General features: G+C 44.2%; 1 protein-coding gene across 2 annotated transcripts in view; it reads right to left on the bottom strand.

Annotated features, from left to right (window-relative positions):
- The window catches only part of SYT16 (synaptotagmin 16), a 123,719-nt gene extending 102,630 nt beyond the window's left edge, over window positions 1-21,089 (bottom strand). Inside the window, exon 1 of one of the 2 annotated variants that reach the window (XM_073638710.1) lies at window positions 20,722-21,089. In XM_073638710.1, the coding sequence (XP_073494811.1) occupies window positions 20,722-20,734 (13 nt within the window). In that variant the 5' untranslated portion in view covers window positions 20,735-21,089. Of the gene's footprint in view, window positions 1-20,593; window positions 20,696-20,721 lie in introns of those variants that run through there. The other variant, XM_073638708.1, reaches the window with a different exon arrangement.

The raw sequence follows: 21,089 nt of genomic DNA on the forward strand, positions 1-21,089 counted from the left end.
GAAATGTCCCACAATCCTTTCAATAAGCTTTAAAATGTTGCATGTTCATCTTTAACCGCCCCAAAAATATATATTTGTACTCCATCTCCACTCGAGCACTGTGCGCAGGACAATTGTGCAAAAAGTTTGCGACATTTCGACAAGTCGCATATCATGAATTGGGCTAAACCAACTGGATAATCAAAACTTCGCCCATAATCCCGGGATAAAAATAATCATAAAAAAGAAGTAAAATTAACTGAAAAAAGGCGCAAATTAAATAATTAGGTTTTACTCCAGAAAAAAGGTGCAAAGCCTTGCTGTTGGTGTTTTTTCATGGAAAGGTATATAATGAAAAACTATATACCACATAGTATATATCTTGTCTTTTTTTTATAATGGGAGTCTATCGGTGAATTCCTATACATTGGGAACTTTATTATTGCGTTTATATTAAAAAAGGCAATGTGAACCCAACAAATAATCTCTATGGGGAGGACAGTTCTTCAGACGTTCTTAATTTAATCAGTTTCTAAAAATCTGTACTCTGCCATTCATCAGTTATTCCTCCGGGAAATAGTTGGATGAACTGATAATCAGTCATTAGGGTGTGGCTGATGCTACCATTGCTGATTGGACACAGTCAGACTGTTCTTGGACACCCCCCCCCCCCCGAGGGGAATAGTAACGCCTACATTTCCAGGAAGAACCGCAGAGGAGCGACATAAAGCCAAGCGCCCATATATGAGGACTCTCATGTTGTGTCCCCGATTGATGCTTCTTGCAGGAGACGTCTTCTTCTAATTTTCCTTCGTCCGGAATTTTTGGGGCCATAAATAATATATAAGACGACTGCAGAAGTGGAGACTGATGTGAACGTCACATTTGTACTTTTACTACCAGTAACAGTAGGAAAATGTCTTCTGTGACTTCCTTCCTTACAAGTCACCGCCCATGTACAGGATGTAACGCTCTGCACCAAGCAGGATCCAAGATTCCCCCCGACCAGCAGGAATCTTACAGAACGTAGCAAAAGATGCAATAATCAGAGAAGGTCATCATTGATTATTTTGGCGCGGACACCTGCAGATAAAAAGCAACAGAAAAAAAAACCCCACAACATTTCTGCTCCGTGTGAACACGGCCTTTATGTGCACTTAGAAAAAGTGATCACTATGCATTCATCAATTAGCGTTACAGTTTTGTGTATTTAAGGCCATATTTGCATGTAGCTTTATAAAAACTCCTGCCCACTTGTCAGTTTTTTTTCCTATAGGCTTCTATGGGGAGCCTGAAAAAAAAAAAACATGCAAAAAAATGCAATTGTATTTTTAAGTGCAGAATCCCAGCAAAATCTGTGCAAAAAATGCATTTAAAAAATGGTAAAATGCATAAAATATGCCCTAAAATGCACAATAGCAATCTGCTCTAATTATTGCATTTTTGCTGCAGGAAAGATTCTTCTGGTTTATTATTACAAGTATCCACAGACATATCCGAGGAGCTAACCGGTCTGCTTTAAAAGGGGTGTTTGGTCTTAAGTAAATCTTGAATATTCTGTATATTTTAATTCCGTACCATTTTTTATGATTTGTGCTTGGTTTAAAAGGGTCGCTCGATCATGTCAAGTCAGGAGCTCAGCGCTCCACAACCTCCCGGCTTCCTGCTTGCTTGGGGGACTGTGCACTCCTGCATGATTGGCAGCATTGTCGTGCGCCCCTGACAGCAGCGGAGGAGCGCAGTGCCGCTGACGCCGCCTGGATCCGTACCTATTAATGACATTAAAGCCACCAGATAACCTAGGAAATGGGCAGTAAACAATAAAATTCAAAATCCTTCCTTTAAGTGAGAAGTGGATTTTTAGAAACAAGTAGATTAAAATTTATTTTTTTTAGAAGCACTTTTACTATTTTACCAATAGAACATGAAGATAACCCTTTAACATAATGTTACGGGTGTATCAAGTGTGACAGTCGTTCTCAATCCGGCTGTAGAAGGTCACAACGTTTGGCATTGCAGACGCCTTCTTGATCCTTTCATCTCTGTAGTGCAGTGATATCATGCTCCCTTTAGGACCCAGCAGTGACCTCCACCTCCTGCTGCTAATTGACACACCCTTGCTTGGTAGTTTAAAAATTCTGTGTCTCCAGAGAGTCGCCGGTGATAGCTCTATTTTCCTCTGTCCATGCCTGGAGTACTAGTAGTCGGCTAGTTTCTTCATGGACTTCCCTTGGAGGACAGTTGACATTATCTCTCTGGTGTCTTCTCAAGCTAAGTGTATCCCCTTTGTTTATTTACCTTGTTGTCTTTAGTTACAGTGGGGAATGACTAGTGGTTACCCTGTCCCCTCCCTACCTAGGGCCTAGTTCTAGGGACATTCAGGGAGTAGATTTCCTGCTCAGTGATAGATGTGGAACCTATATAGGGATGATAGGGTAGTCAGGGTGATATTAGATCTGCCTAGGGATCTCCACTCCCCCTTTCCCTAGTTGTTGGGCTGTCTTCCCCCTCTTCCCGTCATTGTACACTTGTTGTTTCCCTCACCTTGCGTGACATTATCACCGTCCGTACATAAAGAAAAAAAAACTAATGTGTTTTTTTGTGTGTGATTTTTTTTAGTGTTTTTTTTCTCTCTCGCAATTGGTTCATGGATCCCATTGCAATGCTGGCAGAGCAGCTGCATAAGCTGTCACTATAGGTGACTGACCTTCACTCTGAGGTTCAGCAGCAATGGCAGCGGCTGCAGGTCCCTAATGTTGGGGTCTCTGCGGGTAGGCCAGTCCAACCTGAACCCAAAATTGCCCTCCCGGACAGGATTTCAGGAGGTAGGGACAAGTTTTTTGTATTCAAAGAAGCTTGCAAATTATATTTTAAATTTTGTCCTTACTCTTCTGGAGATGAGGAGCAGCGAGTGGGGATTGTGATCTCACTGTTGCAAGGAGATCCTCAAACTTGGGCTTTCTCTTTGCTACAGGGTTCTATGTTTCTCCAGTCTGTGGAGGGGTTTTTCAGGGCTCTAGCCCTCATATATGATGATCCTGACCGAGTCACCTTGGCTGAGTCTAGGCTACGTCGCCTTTAGCTGGGAAATCGGTCAGTGGAGACGTATAGCTCTGAATTCCGTAGATGGGCAACTGATACCAAATGGAATGACCCGGCTCTTAGCAGCCAATTTTGCCACGGCCTTACTGAAAGGTTGAAAGATGCCTTGGCAGTGTATGAAACCCCGGAGTCCTTGGAGGCTGTCATGTCATTGGCCATACGTGTTGATAGACGCCTTCGGGATAGGTGGGTGAAACCACCTTCTCCGGAGCCCTCTTTTCGGGGTAACGCCCCCTTGGCTGGGGGGGGCGGTGGTCTGGGGGTGAACCAGTACATGTGGAGTTAGATGAGACCATGCAGTTAGGGGGTGCCTCTGCGTCATATGTTTCCCCTGAGATATGAAAAAAGAAACTCTATTAACCCTTGGTAGTTTGGTGTTGGATAATCAGGGGGTGTGTTTGTCGTCAACCTACAGTTCTCGGTCTGTCCTGACAGTAGAGGTGATGCTAGAGAGCAGGACTGAGAAAATTTCTGTGTTTGTACACAGTGGAGCTGGAGTCAGCATGGTTGATGCTGAGTTTGTGAGACCTCATGGGCTTGCTTGCTGTACTTTAGCTAAGACCATTCGTATTTATGCAATCAACTCAGCAACACTTGCACAGAAAGCTCTGACTCAGATTGTACATTATGTGAGACTGAGGGTGAGGTCTTTTCATTGTGAGATACTGTAATTCCTTGTTATGTCTTGGATGGCCTTCCCCTCCAATTGTACTGGGTCTACCCTGGTTGGTGAAACATAATCCGATAGTGGATTGGCAATCCAGAGAGATTGTTAATGGGGAGATTACTGCCATGAGAACTGCTTAAACATTTCCCTTTTTGCACTCTCTACGGAGACCTTACCTGCATTTTTGTCTGGTTTTGAGAACATATTTTCTGAGAGTAGGTGTCAGGATTTGCCTCCTCATCGTGCATATGACTGTCCTATTAACTTGACCCTTGGAGCTAAACTACCAAAGTCCAGACTGTATAGTCTTTCTGGCTCTGAGAGACAAGCCATGAAGGATATCATTGCGGGGAGTCTGGAGAAGGGACATATCAAACCCTCATCTTCGCTCGTGGCGGCTGGGTTCTTCTTCGTGAAGAAGAAAGATGGCGGTCTCCGTCCCTGTTTAGATTTCCGGGAATTGAATCAAATTATCATCCGAGATCCATACCCTCTTCCTCTGATTCCAGATTTGTTCAGTCAGGTCGTGGGAGCTAAGGTGTTCTCCAAGTTGGATTTAAGGGAAGCCTACAATTTGGTTATAATCAGAGCAGGGAATGAATGGAAAGCACCACTCAAAACCCCTGAGGAGCATTTAGAGAGTCTGGTTATGCCTTTCGGTCTGACCAATGTTCCCGCGGTGTTCCAGCATTTCATAAATTATATTTTCCATCATTTGGTGGGGAGGTTTGTGGTGGTCTATCTGGATATTTTGGTTTACTCATCTGATTTTGAGACACATCTGGGGCATGTTAAACAGGTGCTTCAGATATTAAGGGATAACAATCTATATGCCAAACTAGAGAAATTTGTTTTCGCTGTTCAGGAGGTGCAGTTTTTGGGGTACCTGTTGTCATCTTCGTGTTTTCGGATGGAACCGGAGAAGATCCATGGAACCGTCCCAAGAACCTGAAGGCTTTACAGCGTTTTCTGGGCGAACCTGAAGGCTTTACAGCGTTTTCTGGGCTTTACTAATTTTTTACTGGAAATTCATCCAAAATTATTCGGTAATTGTGAAACCCTTCACTGACATGACAAGGAAGGGGTCTGAATTTCTAAATGGTCGAATCCTGCCCAGCAGACTTTTTCCTCCCTAAAGAGTTGTTTTGCCACAGCATCTATTCTCAGTTAACCCGATGTTTCTCAATCTTTAATGGTTGAGGTTGATGCGTCGGAGGTGGGGGTTGGGGCTGTGTTGCCTCAGGGTTCGTCCCCTGGTAAATGGTGTCCATGCACTTTCTTTTCCAAGAAATTATCTTCGGCTGAGAGAAATTATGGCGTGGGTAATAGGGATCTTTTGATCATTAAATTGGAGTTTGAATGGCGACATTGGTTGGAGAGGGCTGTCCATCCTATTACTGTTATCACTGACCATAAGAACCTGTCATATCTTAAGTCTGCTAAACATCTCAACCCTAGGCAGGCTAGATGGTCCCTGTTTTTTACTAGGTTCAATTTTGTTGTCACTTTCCATCCAGGGGTTAAAAACATCAAGGCTGATGCTTTGTCCCGGAGCTTCCTTGGTGGTGGTGACCATGAGAACCCTGCCCCGATATTATAGAAAGGGGTAGTCATTTCGGATTTGTACCCTGACCTGGAGGATGAGGTGTTGGAGGCTCAGGGGGGCGCCACTGCCTCCTGCTATTCGGGGAGGTTATTTGTACCTAATCTAATACCTGTATATAATCTGGGCCGTAAAGTAATTAGGGAATATCATAACTCTGTGCTTGCTGGTCATCCAGGTGGTAGGGCAACTGCAGACCTCCTTTCTCATCATTTTTGGTGGCCGGGGTTGCATCAGAATGTGGTTGAACATGTGTCTGCTTGTAGTATTTGCGCGCGTTCTAAAGTATCGCATACCCGTCCATCTGGTCCTCTTCTTCCACTACCTATTCCTAGCAGGCCATGGACACACTTGTCCATGGATTTTATAACTGATCTACCGGTATCTGCTTGTAGATAGGTTCAGTAAAATGGTTCACTTTGTCGCATTACCTGCACTTCCGAATGCCAAGACACTTGCTCAGGTATTTATAAATGAGATTGTGAAGCTTCATGGGGTTCCCTCCGATGTGGTGTCAGATCGAGGAACCCAGTTTGTTTCCAAGTTCTGGAAAGCTTTCTGTACTCAACTGGTTGTGCAGCTGTCATTTTCCTCAGCCTTCCATCCTCAGTCGAATGGACAGACAGAGCGCATTAGGCTATGTGTTCACGATGCAGAAATGCTCCAGATTTTTCTTGAGCGTTTCTGCATCTCCCTGGCAGAAAAAACGTGTGCGGATTTTACATTCATATTGTACATGCGGATTGTACATGCGTTTTCCTGCCAGGGACATGCGGATGTGAAGCGTTCTTCACATGCATTTCCGCATGCGGGTTGACAAGCGCTTTCCAAGCGCTTTTAGCATCACTTGGAAAGTGCTTGTCAACTTGGTCACACTATATAAATCCATGCAAACGAATGGTAAAAAAAAAAAATATATATATATACTTACCTTCTGATGGCCCCCGGAATCTTTATCCGATGCGTCTCGGCTGCCGGCAGCTCGCAGTACACTACACTGAAGGACCTGCCGTCACATGACTAAATTACGTCAGCGCAGGTCCTTCAGTGTAGTGTACTGCGAGCTGCCGGCAAGCGAAGACAAGCACACTGGGGGCCATCAGAAGGTAAGTATAATATTTGTTTTTTATTTTATTCTTTTTTTTTACAGTTTCTATGGTACCCGGGTCCGGAGGAGAGTCTCCTCTTCTCCAGACCCGGGTACCATCCGCACATTGTAACGCATGGATTCCGCATGTACAGATCCAGTGATGCGGAATCCATGCGTTCCAATGCAAGTCAATGGCGGCAAAAACGCCACGCTTCCGCAAAATAATTTGTAGTGCTGCGTTTTTTTCCGCAATGATGATCCGCAGCGGAAATTTCCCCAGCATGTGCACAGCACATGCGGATTATCATTGGGGAACATGGCAGGCCTTCTACCATGCATTTTTTAAGCGTTTCTGCAGCGGAATTGCCACTGCAAAAACTCTTAAAAAACGCATCGTGGGCACACAGCCTTAATCAGAATTTAAAGACTTACCTCGGGTGCTTTGTCTCCGAGAACCAGGAGGATTGGGCATCTTACTTACCATTGGCCGAGTTTGCTATTAATCATCGGCAAGAATCCACTGGCAGGTCACCGTTCTTTGGTGCATACGGTTTCCATCCACAGTTTGGTACTTAGTGGGGGAGGGGCTTCGGGAGTTCCTGAGGAGGAACGTTTTGCTTCGTTGCTTTCCTCGGTGTGGCTAGGGATTCAGAGTAATTTGAAGATAATGGGAGACAGGTCCGGACCTGGCGTGCGATTCCTGTCACCCATACATTTGTACCTAAGTGTGAATGACTTTGTGTGGTTGTCTACCAGGAATATCAAGTTGAAGGTTCCTTCCTGGAAGCTGGGACCTAGATTTATTGGTCCCTATAAAATAACCGCCGTCATTAACCCTGCAGCATTTCGTCTTGAGTTACCTCAGGCACTTAAGATCCACAATGTTTTTCACAGGTCTCTGCTCAAGAAGTATGTGGTACCTCTTCAGTCCTCTCCCCTGCTGCCGCCCCCAATCATGGTTAATGGTAATTTGGAGTTTCAAATTTCGAGGATTGTGGATTCTCGTCTCAATCGTCGTTCCCTACAGTGCTTGGTGCATTGGATGGGTTATGGTCCAGAGGAAAGGATGTGGGTTTTGGCATCAGAGGTGAATGCCCCTAGGCTGGTTCGTTCATTCGGAGAAACCTGGTCCTGAGTGTTCGGAGGCCACTTGTAAAGAGGGGGGTACTGTCACGGGTGTATCAAGTATGACAGACAGTCGTTCTGTATCTGGCTGTAGAAGGTCACTGTGCTTGGCATTTCAGATGCCTTCTTGATCCTTTTATCTCTGTAGTGCAGTGATATCATGCTCCATTTAGGGCACAGCAATGACCTTCACCTCCTGCTGCTAATTGGCACACCTTTGCTTGGTAGTTTAAAAATTCTGTGTCTCCAGAGAGTCGCCGGTGATAGCTCTATTTTCCTCTGTCCATGCCTGGAATACTAGTAGTCGGCTAGTTTCTTCTTGGACTTCCCTTGGAGGACAGTTGGCGTTATCTCTCTGGTATCTTCTCAAACTAAGTGTATCCCCTTTGTTTGTTTACTTGTTGTCTTTAGTTACAGTGGGGCCTGACTAGTGCTCACCCTGTCTTCTCCCTACCTAGGGCCTAGCTCTAGGGACATTCAGGGATTAGGTTTCCTGCTCGGCCATAGGTGCGAAACCTATATAGGGACGATAGGGTAGTCAGGGTGATATTAGATCTGCCTAGGGGTCTCCACTCCCCCTTGGCCTAGTTGTTGGGCTCCCTTCCCCCTCTTCCCGTCGTTGTACACTTGTTTCTTCCCTCACCTTGCATAACACATAATGAAGATTTTAAATGGTCACTGTCGCTTTAACAAAGTTTTCATAAATTAACGTTACAGGTGCATATAAGATACCTTCTAATAAATCTTATCAGAGAAATCTGCTTCTTTTTCCACTTATCAAAAATCCCCACCTTCTAGATAGTGCAGATAGTGACTTGGGCACAAATAAAGAAATTGGGGGTGGGGTTAGAACAGTCAATAAAGTAAGAAGGAATAGAGGTACAGAGAGATACATAAAATGCATGTACACTAATGCCAGAAGCCTCACCAACAAAATGGAGGAATTAGAATTAATTTTGTTGGAAAATAATTATGACACGGTGGGGATATCTGAGACATGGCTGGATGAGAGCCATGACTGGGCAGTTAATTTACAGGGCTATAGTCTGTTCAGAAATGACCGTACAAACAAGCGAGGAGGGGGGGGTGTTTATATGTAAAATCATCCATAAAACCCATCTTGCGGGAGGATATATGTGAATCTAATGAAAATGTAGAGTCCCTGTGGGTGGAGATAAGGGGAGGGAGAAAAAATAATAAAATACTGATAGGGGTTTGTTATAAGTCTCCAAAAATAATTGAAGTAGCGGAGAATATCCTCGTAAAGCAAATAGATGAAGCAGCGACTCAAGGAGAAGTCATTATTATGGGGGACTTCAACTACCCTGAAATACATTGGGGGACAGAAACATGTAGTTCAAGCAAAGGAAATAGGTTTTTGACAACTATGAGAGACAATTACCTTTCACAACTGATTCAGGACCCAACAAGGAGGGGGGCACTGCTAGACCTAATATTAACCAACAGGCCAGACCGCATATCAAATATACGAGTTGGGGGTCACTTGGGTAATAGTGATCACAAAATAATAAGTTTTCATGTATCCTTTAATAAGATGTGTAGTAGAGGGGTTACAAGGACACTAAACTTCAGGAAGGCAAATTTCCAACGGTTAAGAGATGATCTTAGTGCAATAAACTGGGACGATATCCTGAGACATAAAACTACACAAAGCAAATGGGAGACATTTATTAACATCCTGAATAGGACCTGTGTACAATATATACCCTATGGGAATAAACATGCTAGAAATAGTAGGAAACCACTATGGCTAAATAGAGCTGTAAGGGGCGCAATAAGTGACAAAAAGAAAGCATTTAGAGAACTAAAGCAAGTAGGTAGTGATGAGGCATTAAATAAATATAGAAAATTAAATAAATTATGTAAAAACCAAATCAAGGCAGCAAAGATTGAGGCAGAGAGAATCATTGCCAGAGAAAGTAAAAATAACCCCAAAATATTCTTTAAGTACATAAATAGTAAAAAACTAAAAAATGATAGTGTTGGCCCCCTTAAAAATAGTCTGGGTGAAATGGTGGATGAAGATGAGGAAAAAGCCAATATGATAAATGATTTTTTTTCAACCGTATTTACACAAGAAAATCGCATGACCGAAAACATGATTAGTGATGACAAAAATTCTCCATTAAATGTCACTTGCTTAACCCAGCAGGAAGTACGGCGGCGTCTAAAAATCACTAAAGTTGACAAATCCCCGGGCCCGGATGGGATACACCCGCGAGTACTGCTGGAATTAAGTAACGTCAGAGATAGACCATTATTTTTAATCTTTAAAGATTCCATAATAACAGGATTTGTACCACACGACTGGCGTATAGCAAATGTGGTGCCAATATTCAAAAAGGGGACAAAAACTGAACTTGGAAATTCTAGGCCGGTAAGCTTAACCTCTACTGTGGGTAAAATCCTGGAGGGTTTCCTAAGAGATGCTATAATAGAGTATCTGAAGAAGAATAACCTCATGACCCAATATCAACATGGGTTTATGAGAGACCGTTCCTGTCAAACTAATCTGATCAGCTTTTATGAGGAGGCAAGTTCTGGACTGGACCAAGGAAATGCAGTGGATGTTGTGTATATGGACTTTTCGAAAGCTTTTGATACGGTTCCACACAAAAGGTTGATACATAAAATGAGAACAATGGGGATAGGGGAAAATATATGTATGTGGGTTAAGAATTGGCTGTGATAGGAAACAAAGGGTGGTTATTAATGGAAAACACTCAGACTGGAGTTAACAGTGGGGTACCACAGGGGTCAGTATTGGGCCCCTTCTTTTTAACATATTTATTAATGATCTTGTAGGGGGCATACAGAGTAATATTTCAATATTTGCAGATGACACTAAACTCTGCAGGGTAATCAATACAGAGGAGGACAATTTTATATTACAGGAGGATCTATGTAAACTAGAAGCTTGGGCTGATAAATGGCAAATGAGCTTTAATGGGGATAAATGTAAGGTAATGAACTTGGGCAGAGGAAATAAAATGTATAATTATATGCTTAATTGTAAAACACTGGGCAAAACTGTAACTGAAAAAGACCTGGGTGTATTGGTGGACGACAAGCTCACGTTTAGTGGCCAGTGTCAGGCAGCTGCTGCAAAGGCAAATAAAATAATGGGATGCATTAAAAGAGGCATAGATGCTGATGAGGAGAAGATAATTTTACCTCTATACAAGTCACTAGTGCGACCACACTTAGAATACTGTGTACAGTTCTGGTCTCCGGCGTATAAGAAAGACATAGCTGAACTAGAGCGGGTGCAGAGAAGAGCGACCAAGATTATTAGAGGACTGGGGGGTCTGCAATACCAAGATAGGTTATTACACTTGGGGTTATTTACTGTGGAAAAACGAAGGCTTAGGGGTGATCTTATTACTATGTACAAGTATATGAGGGGACAGTACAAAGACCTGTCTACTGATCTTTTTACTCTGAGGTCTGAGACCGGGACAAGGGGGCATCTTCTACGTCTGGAGGAAAGAAGGTTTAATCATAATCACAGACGCGGATTCTTTACTGTAAGAGCAGTGAGACTATGGGACTCTCTGCTGCATGATGTTGTAATGAGGGATTCACTGTTAAAATTTAAGAAGGGCCTGGATGCCTTTCTTGAAAAGTATAATATTACCGGTTATATATACTAGATTTCTTGATAGGGCGTTGATCCAGGGAACTAGTCTGATTGTCGTATGGAGTCAGGAAGGAATTTTTTTCCCCAATGTGGAGCTTAGTGTTGCCACATGGTTTTTTTTTTGCCTTCCTCTGGATCAACATGTTAGGCTATGGGTTGAACTAGATGGACTTAGTCTTCCTTCAACCTTAAAAACTATGTTACTATGTTAAATGTATCATTCTCTCAAAAATTGCAAAAAATCCATCTTGAGAGATACAGACATTTAGCTCGGTAACGGATTAGCTCATTTGCTGTCAATGGAAGTATATGGAGAGAGAGAAGAAGGAAACTGTACAATGAGAGAGAGAAGAACTGAAACACAGACTGTGCCGCTGCTTTGTAGTAAGTATTATAGCTCACACAAGAGCTGGATGCACAGCAACACTGCTCAGTACAGGTATATAATATACTCCATGCTGAGCATGTGCTACCTAGAGACAGGAGAGTATAAATCTCTCATGTCTGTGTGGGCTGTGCATGGGAGACATCATGGCAGCTAGTTTCCTCTCGATAGATCAGAAGAAACAAGTGGCAATTAGGGAGACAGCAGAGGGGAAAACTGGTGAAAAATGTAGGATACTAGCCATATAATGGGCAGGTATAGTGATATTCCTCATGTACACACACAATACATTGTGAAAAGTCACCTGAAACAACAGATACGTTTCACTGATTAAATCTCCTTCCTGATCGGTTTCTGCACAGTTTGCGAATAGATTTGTGACAGCATGTCAGTATATGTTGGTGCTATCAGGAGAGGTTTGTGTCAGTCCGGAGAATCTCTGGTACTTGGCTGTACTGCAGAAAACATTCTCTGCTCACTCCCTGTGTTCATCACGTGGGCAGCTCATCAAGCCGTGTAATGTGTCCCAGAGTGCACCGTCCTATATCTGGGCCACAGACTCATGCAGAAAAAAAATCTAATTATGTCAGACATTAATATCCGCTCTCCATATATTAGTAACACAGACATCTGACGTGTCAAAATCAATGCTGTATGGCTCAAGGTAATAATCAGTAGAGTTGCACAAAGGCACGACCATAGGGATCGGACGCGCCCCCTGGGCTGTGGGGTACTCTGTGCCGGGCCGGTCGGTGCAGGGGATGTCACAGTGGCGGTGACCCGGTCCGTGACCCAGGGCAGTCAATAAAAGGGGCTTATTGAAAGGGGATTATAGTTTTTATAGTTTAATGTTCATGACGCCACCTGTGGTATGCGGCTAAAGGGAGCCGCCGCTGCGGTGCAGATCCTCTGGAGCTGATGGTGATGCAGCAGAGTTGGTTCAGCTCTCCACAGGCAGAGCTCAGCTCCAGGGCAGTGATGATTTGATGAGGTAGATAGTGCAGTGTAGTGCAGGGGATGGCGTAGATAATAATTCTAGGACACAGTGGGGTGCAGTCTTCAAGATTTACTCACAGTTCTAGGCTACCAGGACCAGGGTAACCTCCCACGCTGTCCTGTGTTTACCAAGGCAGGGGTTAAGCAAATTCCCAGGTGTTTCAGAAGTACATAACGGGACCCCACTCTATGTGCCTTCCTCCGTCGTCTTCCTGCGCTGGCTCTCACCCTCCTGTCCTGCCCCTTGCAACCAGTGTCTCAAGTCGGTAGCCTCGAATCTTGGCAGGCAACGTGCAGTCCCCTGGACTCTATGCGGCTACTTTTTCGGCAATTTACGGTTGTGAGCAACTGCACCCTGAAAGTACAGAAGCCTCCGGTTTCTATCTGAGCCTTGTAGTTCTCCACTAGTTAGGGGCGGGTCCCCCTTGCGGCCTGATCCCTCCACACTCTGGTAGATTCGAGCGCACAGGTGGCTTCCGCACTTGCCGTGCCCCTGGGATCCCCTCACTTCTGGAGCCTTCCCTCTGCTCCCTTCCTCGTCCAGCCAGTCCTCCTGGGCCTCTCGACCTAGGCCCTCTTCTCTGTCAGAGCTCCTACAGAGCTCCGGCTCCCACTACTTCTCCTCAGACTGTCCTGTCTCCTTCCCAAGATGGTTCCCTTTTGTACTCCTACTGAAGTGCTCCCCTGGTCTTCTTCCTCCACCCACACCCACTACTTGGTTCCCCCTCAATCGGTTCCCCCCACTTCCAACCAGGGACAGGGCTCAGCATAAGCCAGTGCATCTTGCCCCTCCTGCTGGTCTGGAATGGTGTAGTGTTAGATGCAGGTGGGTGGGTCCCGGGTAGTACTCCCTCCTTACCTGAGAGTGGGATACCACACCTCTGGGTGTGGTGCAGTACCTCTGTGGTGACTGAACCCGCCGGGGCGCTACAGATCAATCAGCAATGACTGGTTGTGTACATAAATGGAGCCCCCCTATCACTTGCCATTTAAAGGGGTTTTCCCATAAAGAAAAGTTTATTTTAATCAATAGATCTTGGAATAATAATAAGTTCCACAATTGGATGTGTTTAAATAAAATGTTCCTGTGGTGAGATAATCTTATAAATGTGCCCCTGCTGTGTACTGTGTAATCGCTGTGTCTGACCGTGCAGGAACATGGTCTGATCATACCACAGCTCCTGGGCAGGGGAGGACGCAAAAGAGTATACAGACATTACAGCACGGGATCACAGCTGATTCTTTCTGTGAGGTAAAACATTTCACTGTCTGTTTTTAAGCAATGTTTTACCTTACAGAAAGAATCGGCTGTGATCCCGTGCTGTCCTGTCTGTATACTCTTTTGCTTCCTCTCCTGCCCAGGAGATGTGGTATGATCAGACCATGTTCCTGCACGGTCAGACACAGCCATTACACAGTACACAGCAGGGGCACATTTATAACATTATCTCAGCACAGGAACATTTTATTTAAACACATCCAATTGTGGAAATTATTATTATTCCAAGATCTATTGATTAAAATGAACTTTTGTTCATGGGAAAATCCCTTTAAGTCATCACCAGCAAATCTTTTAATAGCAATTCTTTCAATGTAAGCTATTTCCTATTAAAGGGAATCTGTCACCAGGTTTTTCCACCTAATCTGAGAACAGAATGATGTAGGGGCAGAGACCCTGATTCCAGCGATGTGTCACTCACTGGGCTGCTTGCTGTAGTTTTATAAAATCACTATTTTATCAGCAGGAGATTATCACTAGAGGACTAGTAAACCTGCTACCATGTAGTCCTCCATATTCATGGGCTCTGAATAACCCCGCCCACACCACTGGTTTGCAGAGTGTACACAGAAAGTTGCCAATCAGGGGTGTGGGCAGGGTTATACAGAGTTCAGCATTCAAAGAGCTGCTAGATCTGCAGAACATAAATCTGTAATTTTATCAAAATGACAGTAAATGACATCGCTAGAATCAGGGTCTCTGCCCCTACATTTTGCCGCTCTCAGATGTGGTAGAAAAAAAACTTGGCGACACATTCCCTTTAATGTAATCTGCTTGTCATTATTATTTTCTGTAAGGTTAGCACATATAATATTAATGTGATGTACATGGCATCCGACCAAGCAATGGCTACCGTTCACAGCATGAATACAGCAGGAGCCGGGACAGACGGCTCAGCGCGTCAGTAAACACTGACTTCATTTTTAATTGTTTTTTCTTTTGCTGACAATCTATTACAAAGGATTATTCCAAGGAAGAAAGTGATGACTACAATTATATGTCACCAATTTCTGATCGTGGGCTTCCAACTTCTGCGACCCTCACTCATCTTTCACAAGAATGCAGCTCTGCAGTAAACGGAAACACAGCACCGCACAGTTGGTAACTGGGAGTGCTGCTCTGAAGCAGTGGAGAAGCCACAACCCTAGTTTGTGAATGGGGTTTGTGACGATACAGACTAAAATCTTAATAAGCCAGACGTTTAGATTTGTTAGTCCAAGAGAAATGCATTCACAAGTCAACCCAAAGCTAATATTGTATGTATATTTATGAGCTTGGTCAATAAGAACAGACCAGTATTTGTATAACCCTGATTATTGTCTCCTTTTGGGTTTGGGAACAATGAATGTTTGCTAATTATGTTGATTTAAAAAGATCCCCTGCTATACCAGCTATGTAAATTGATTAGCTCAAACAATGAGACCTGGGTAAGCCCTGCACCTTTACTTCTGACCTGTGACTGATGACCTTTATATGTAAATAGAAAAAGGGTTTATCTATCCTGCTGAAAGGAGACTTGGGTCAGAAATTAGAAAGAGACTCTGTCACACCATCAGCTTGGAAGTATGGCTTTACCTAAAGAGACACAGATTTGGATTCTACATGATTCTAGTCTAAGGATATATAGCCCTGACTGGAAAGATACAGATTGGCTTCATTGACCATCAGAAATACATTTGGGGAGACCAGGTTGGGACGATGAAGTCACCAGGCCCCATTGATATGTTGTTTGGGGTTGCCAGGAGGGACCCACCGGTCGCCTGGAATCCATGGAGACATTTGAAGAAGCCAGATTGGGGCCAGATGGTCATCTGGCCCCATGGAAAGTATTGGAGAGGACAGGGTGAGTCCCTTGGGTCTCCTGGCCTTGTACCTCGATGGATTGCTAGCCTCCTAAGCTTGACGCTACCTTCTCTCTGTGGGGACCCGCCAGAAGCGGGGGGCCACTGGTTGAGATAGTTGGCCCTGGAAATACCAAAGTCGCAACTGTTCTATCCCAGGCGGGCGGAGCGGAAGTGTGAGACTGTGTAATGTTGTACCATCTTGGGTATTTGCTGGGACTGTTCTATGTGTTTATTGAATCACAAAGCAGACAAAGTATGGCCACCCTGTTTTGTCTGAGTAGTATTACGCCCATGGGAGACCACGGGCCTTCACAGGGTTGCAATCCAGTTTCCAGCAGAGCTGGTGGCGGAGAGCGCTGCTCTGCAAGTAAAAACTGCTAAAACAGAGTAGTGGTCCTTTCATTCTCTAGCAGGGGGTGCCAAGTGTGATCTCTAAGATAGGGATCTTACCTAAGCAATATGCCAAAACAATTAAGTCCCCCAGACACTTTGGATACTTGTGGCCATATGATCGTTTGGCTGACAACTATCTCCCTAAGCCCATTGGCAGAACGCTCCTGTGTTCTCTGCGAAAATTGGCTGTGTCAAGAAGGTTTTTTTTTTTTCCAGCAGTGCCGCAAAGTGAGAATTTAGTCTTGGTCTGCAGTACTGATATATAACCTGTACACAATACCACTACAGCAGAACAAGGTCCAGTGGAGCCAAAATAAAAGCCATATACAGTGCCAATAACACTCAGCGACAGAAAATAATTACACCTGTGTTCACAATCTGTTTTTTTCAGCATTTGTTTTTTACTAAGTTAAGAAAATCTATTAATAAGTGGACATAGACACTCTAATACTCCGATGAGTAGATTTATATACATGGAGCCTTAGATATTCTTTAATTTATAGAGATGAGGTCAATATATGACAACGGGAAATGTAAAACATTATCGTTTGACATCATCTTACACTACAAAAAAATAAAAACTAATGCTGAAAAAATAGAATGAATAATTTTTTTTTGTCACTTTACTTTTCTTTTGTCTTATGCTAGCCGTTGACTTTGTGCTAAATTCATGAAGAATTTCACGCAAAAACTCAGAAATCCTCTTTATTTTGTATTTAATCGCTTCGGAGCAACAAAGCCACACGATCCGCTAAAGGTAAGCAAAAGTTTGGCGACTGGCAAGGGGTTGTCCAGACTTGGAGTTCAAGTCTGCAGTCAATCTGTGTGACTGCAAACTTGTGAATTTTAACAGCATGCACAGTGCACGCTGTGAAGATTCCCTGCTGCTAGCGATATGCATACTTCTGGACACATTCCGACTAGACGTCTTTAGCTTTGCTCAATTCACTTGTATTGAGCGAGGCTACACACGTCTAGTTGGCATGTGACCGCATATATGCAAATTGCATACTTGTGATCAAGCACCTGACACCAGAGAATCCTCACAGCCTGCAATGTGTACAATTAACCTGGACAACCCCTTTAAGGCTTTCATAGACTAAAGTGGTGATCTCCAACTCATGGCTCTCCATGAGGATGCTGGAGTTGTAGCTTTACAATACATGGAGAATTACAGTGGGTACGGAAAGTATTCAGACCCCTTTAAATATTTCACTCTTTGTTTCATTGCAGCCATTTGGTAAATTCTAAAAAGTTCATTTTTTTCTCATTAAAGTACACTCTGCGCCCCATCTTGACTGAAAAAGAAACAGAAATGTAGAAATTTTTGCAAATTTATTAAAAAAAGAAAAACTGAAATATCACATGTCATAAGTATTCAGACCCTTTGCTCAGACACTCATATTTCAGTCACGTGCTGTCCATTTCCATGTGATCCTCCTTGAGCAGGTTCTACTCCTTCATTGGAGTCCAGCTGTGTTTAATTAAACTGATAGGACTTGATTTGGAAAGGCACACACCTGTCTATATAAGACCTCACAGCTCACAGTACATGTCAGACCAAATGAGAATCATGAGCTCAAGGGGACTGCCAAAGGAGCACAGAGACAGAATTGTGGCAAGGCACAGATCTGGCCAAGGTTACAAAAGAATTTCTGCATTACTCAAGGTTCCTAAGAGCACAGTGGCCTCCATAATCCTTAAATGGAAGAAGTTTGGGACCACCAGAAGTCTTCCTAGACCTGGCCGTTCAGCCAAACTGAGCAATCGTGGGAGAAGAGCCTTGGTGAGAGAGGTAAAGAAGAACCCAAAGATCACTGTGGCTGAGCTCCAGAGATGCAGTAGGGAGATGGGAGAAAGTGGCACAAAGTCAACTATCACTGCAGCCCTCCACCAGTCGGGCCTTTATGGCAGAGTGGCCCGACGGAAGCCTCCCCTCAGTGCAAGACATATGAAAGCCCGCATGGAGTTTGCTCAAAAACACATGAAGAACTCCCCAACTATGAGAAATAAGATTCTCTGGTCTGATGAGACGAAGATAGAACTTTTTGGTGATAATTCTAAGCGGTATGTGTGGAGAAAACCAGGCACTGCTCATCACCTGCCCATTATAATCCCAACAGTGAAACATGGTGGTGGTAGCATCATGCTATGGGGGTGTTTTTCAGCTGCAAGGACAGGTTGACTGGTTGCAATTGAAGGAAACATGAATGCGGCCAAGTACAGAGATATCCTGGATGAAAACCCCTTCCAGAGTGCTCTGGACCTCAGACTTGGCCGAAGTTTCATCTCCCAACAAGACAATGACTAAGCACACAGCTAAAATAACAAAGGAGTGGCTTCAGAACGACTCTGTGACCATTCTTGACTGGACCAGCCAGAGCCCTGATCTAAACCCAATTGAGCATCTCTGGAGAGACCTGAAAATGGCTGTCCACCAATGTTCACCATCCAACCTGACAGAACTGGAGAGGATCTGCAAGGAAGAATGGCAGAGGATCCCCAAATCCAGCTGTGAAAAACTTGTTGCATCATTCCCAAGAAGACTCATGGCTGAACTAGCTCAAAAGGGGGCTTCTACTCAACACTGAGCAAAGGGTCTGAATACTTATGTGATATTTCAGCTTTTATTTTTTAATAAATTTGCTAAAATTTCTACATTTCTGTTTTTTTTCAGTCAAGATGGGGTGCAGAGTGTATATTAATGAGGAAAAAAATGAACTTTTTAGAATTTACCAAATGGCTGCAATGAAACAAAGAGTGAAAAATTGAAAGGGGTCTGAATACTTTCTGTACCCACTGTAAGGGTTGGAGAACACTAAACTACAGTGTAGATGCAAACCGATCTAGGGTAACTGACCCGTTATAACCTTTGAACTATAAACGCCTCTGGTATTCAATGAGCTAGACGCTGTGAGCTGGACACATAACGTCCACACGCAGCTTGTCCAGTAAGCGCTGCAGCCCTAATGCACCCATCAGAAAAGTGCAAGAAATCAATAACTGCCAAATGAACCAAAACCAACACAAAGCTGTAATGTCTGATCAATATCTCCCACTAATAACTTATCACCCAGTGGAGAGGTGTTAAAGGGAACCTGTCCCGTTTTACAGATGTAGTGGGGATATGGCTGTACAGGTGCTTGTTCCCCAATAAATATGACCCCTTTTCTGTAGAGATCCGATGTGCCAGTCATGAGAAATCTAACGCAGAAGTCGTCCATAAATCAGGCTGGTCTGTATGCCCCACAGTGCTCTGATTAGTTTACATATGGTAGATAGATGAATAGAATGGATAGCGACTGTAAGATCAGGAATTCTAAACCAAGGTGTTCTGGGCCTCATTAGATAGACCGCGCTGGTGCCTGGGCCTCGCCACCGCTGGAGCCTGGGCCTCGCCACCGCTGGTGCCTGGGCCTCGCCACCGCTGGCGCCTGGGCCTCGCCACCGCTGGCGCCTGGGCCTCGCCACCGCTGGCGCCTGGGCCTCGCCACCGCTGGTGCCTGGGGCTCGCCATTGCTGGTGCAAGGTTATGCTAAATAACAGATACAGCTCCGTTTATGTTTTTGTTTCCTGAACTTTGTAGAACTTTATAATTAGTAAATTATGTTGTTAAACTTTGCAGCCAGAAAAAGCAGATGACAGCCCATAATCACAGCTATGACTATTCTGCCAAGCTGATCCTCACCAACAACTAGGGGGCACAGCACTGCTGAGCGCAGCTTCATAGATTGAGAAGTACTGTGATAGATAGATAGAGACTGATAGATCCTAGAATAATATTAGATGGATACCTATAAGTAGGAGAGATCTTACACCATAGCTAGAAAATGACACGTCTATGTACACAGATACAGTATACACATACAGTACTACACATGCACACAGCACTACACACATATAGAGCTACACATGTACAGTATATACATACATATAGCCCTATACATACATTACACATGTGCACAGTTATACACTACACATGCATACAGCCCTACACTTACATTACACATGCATACAGCACTACACATGTACACAGCTATACACATATAGCACTACACATGTACAGTACACACATACATATAGCCCTATACATACATTACACATGCACACAGCACTGCACATGTACACAGTTATACACATGCACACAGCTACACACATACAGCACTACACATACATTACACATGCACACAGCTATACACATACATTACACATGCACACAGCTATACATATACAGCACTACACATACACTACCCTACACATATAGTACACAAGCACACAGCATTACACATGTACACAGTTATACACATACACTACACATACATGAAGCCCTACACTTACACTACACATGTACACAGCTATACACATATAACACTACACATACATTACACATGTACATAGCTATACACATACAGTACTACACATGCACACAATCATACACAGCAGTCACAGATTCCTCCTCTGGCACTAACCTCCCCATCCTCTGCACAGGCTCCTATTGCAGATCTGCCAGGAGGGGTTGGTACCTACTTACAAAATGTAAACAAAATGACTGCACCATCCCCTTCCCTGCCGTCTCCCATCACAGGATTGTACTCACTGTCTGTGGCCATGGTGCTGGTGCAGAAGAAGCCCCCCTAGCCCAGCAGCAGCTGCGTGCAGTGAGGAGCAGGGAGGATGCTGAGAGGCTTCATGTTACACGGCCAGCCCAGGGAGCAGCGCTGATGGAGATGCTGCAGCCGCCTCATTGATGATGACCCATCACACACCACAGCTGCAGCCTCCTGTGAGGAGTTACTGCCCAGGGCTAACAATGCACTGCAGATCCAGAGCAGGGGAGTCACAGGAGCGGCACTGGCTGCTGATCAGTGATTGGCATCTGCCGCCTGCTCCTCATCAGGACCACTGTCACAGCACTGCTTCATCCCCGCCTGTCTGTGGAGTCGCACCGTGGCCGAACAATGATTG

This window comes from Phyllobates terribilis, unplaced genomic scaffold, assembly GCF_046119375.1.
Source record: "Phyllobates terribilis strain yellow unplaced genomic scaffold, ASM4611937v1 Scaffold_7__3_contigs__length_470593459, whole genome shotgun sequence".
Taxonomy (NCBI): domain Eukaryota; kingdom Metazoa; phylum Chordata; class Amphibia; order Anura; family Dendrobatidae; genus Phyllobates; species Phyllobates terribilis.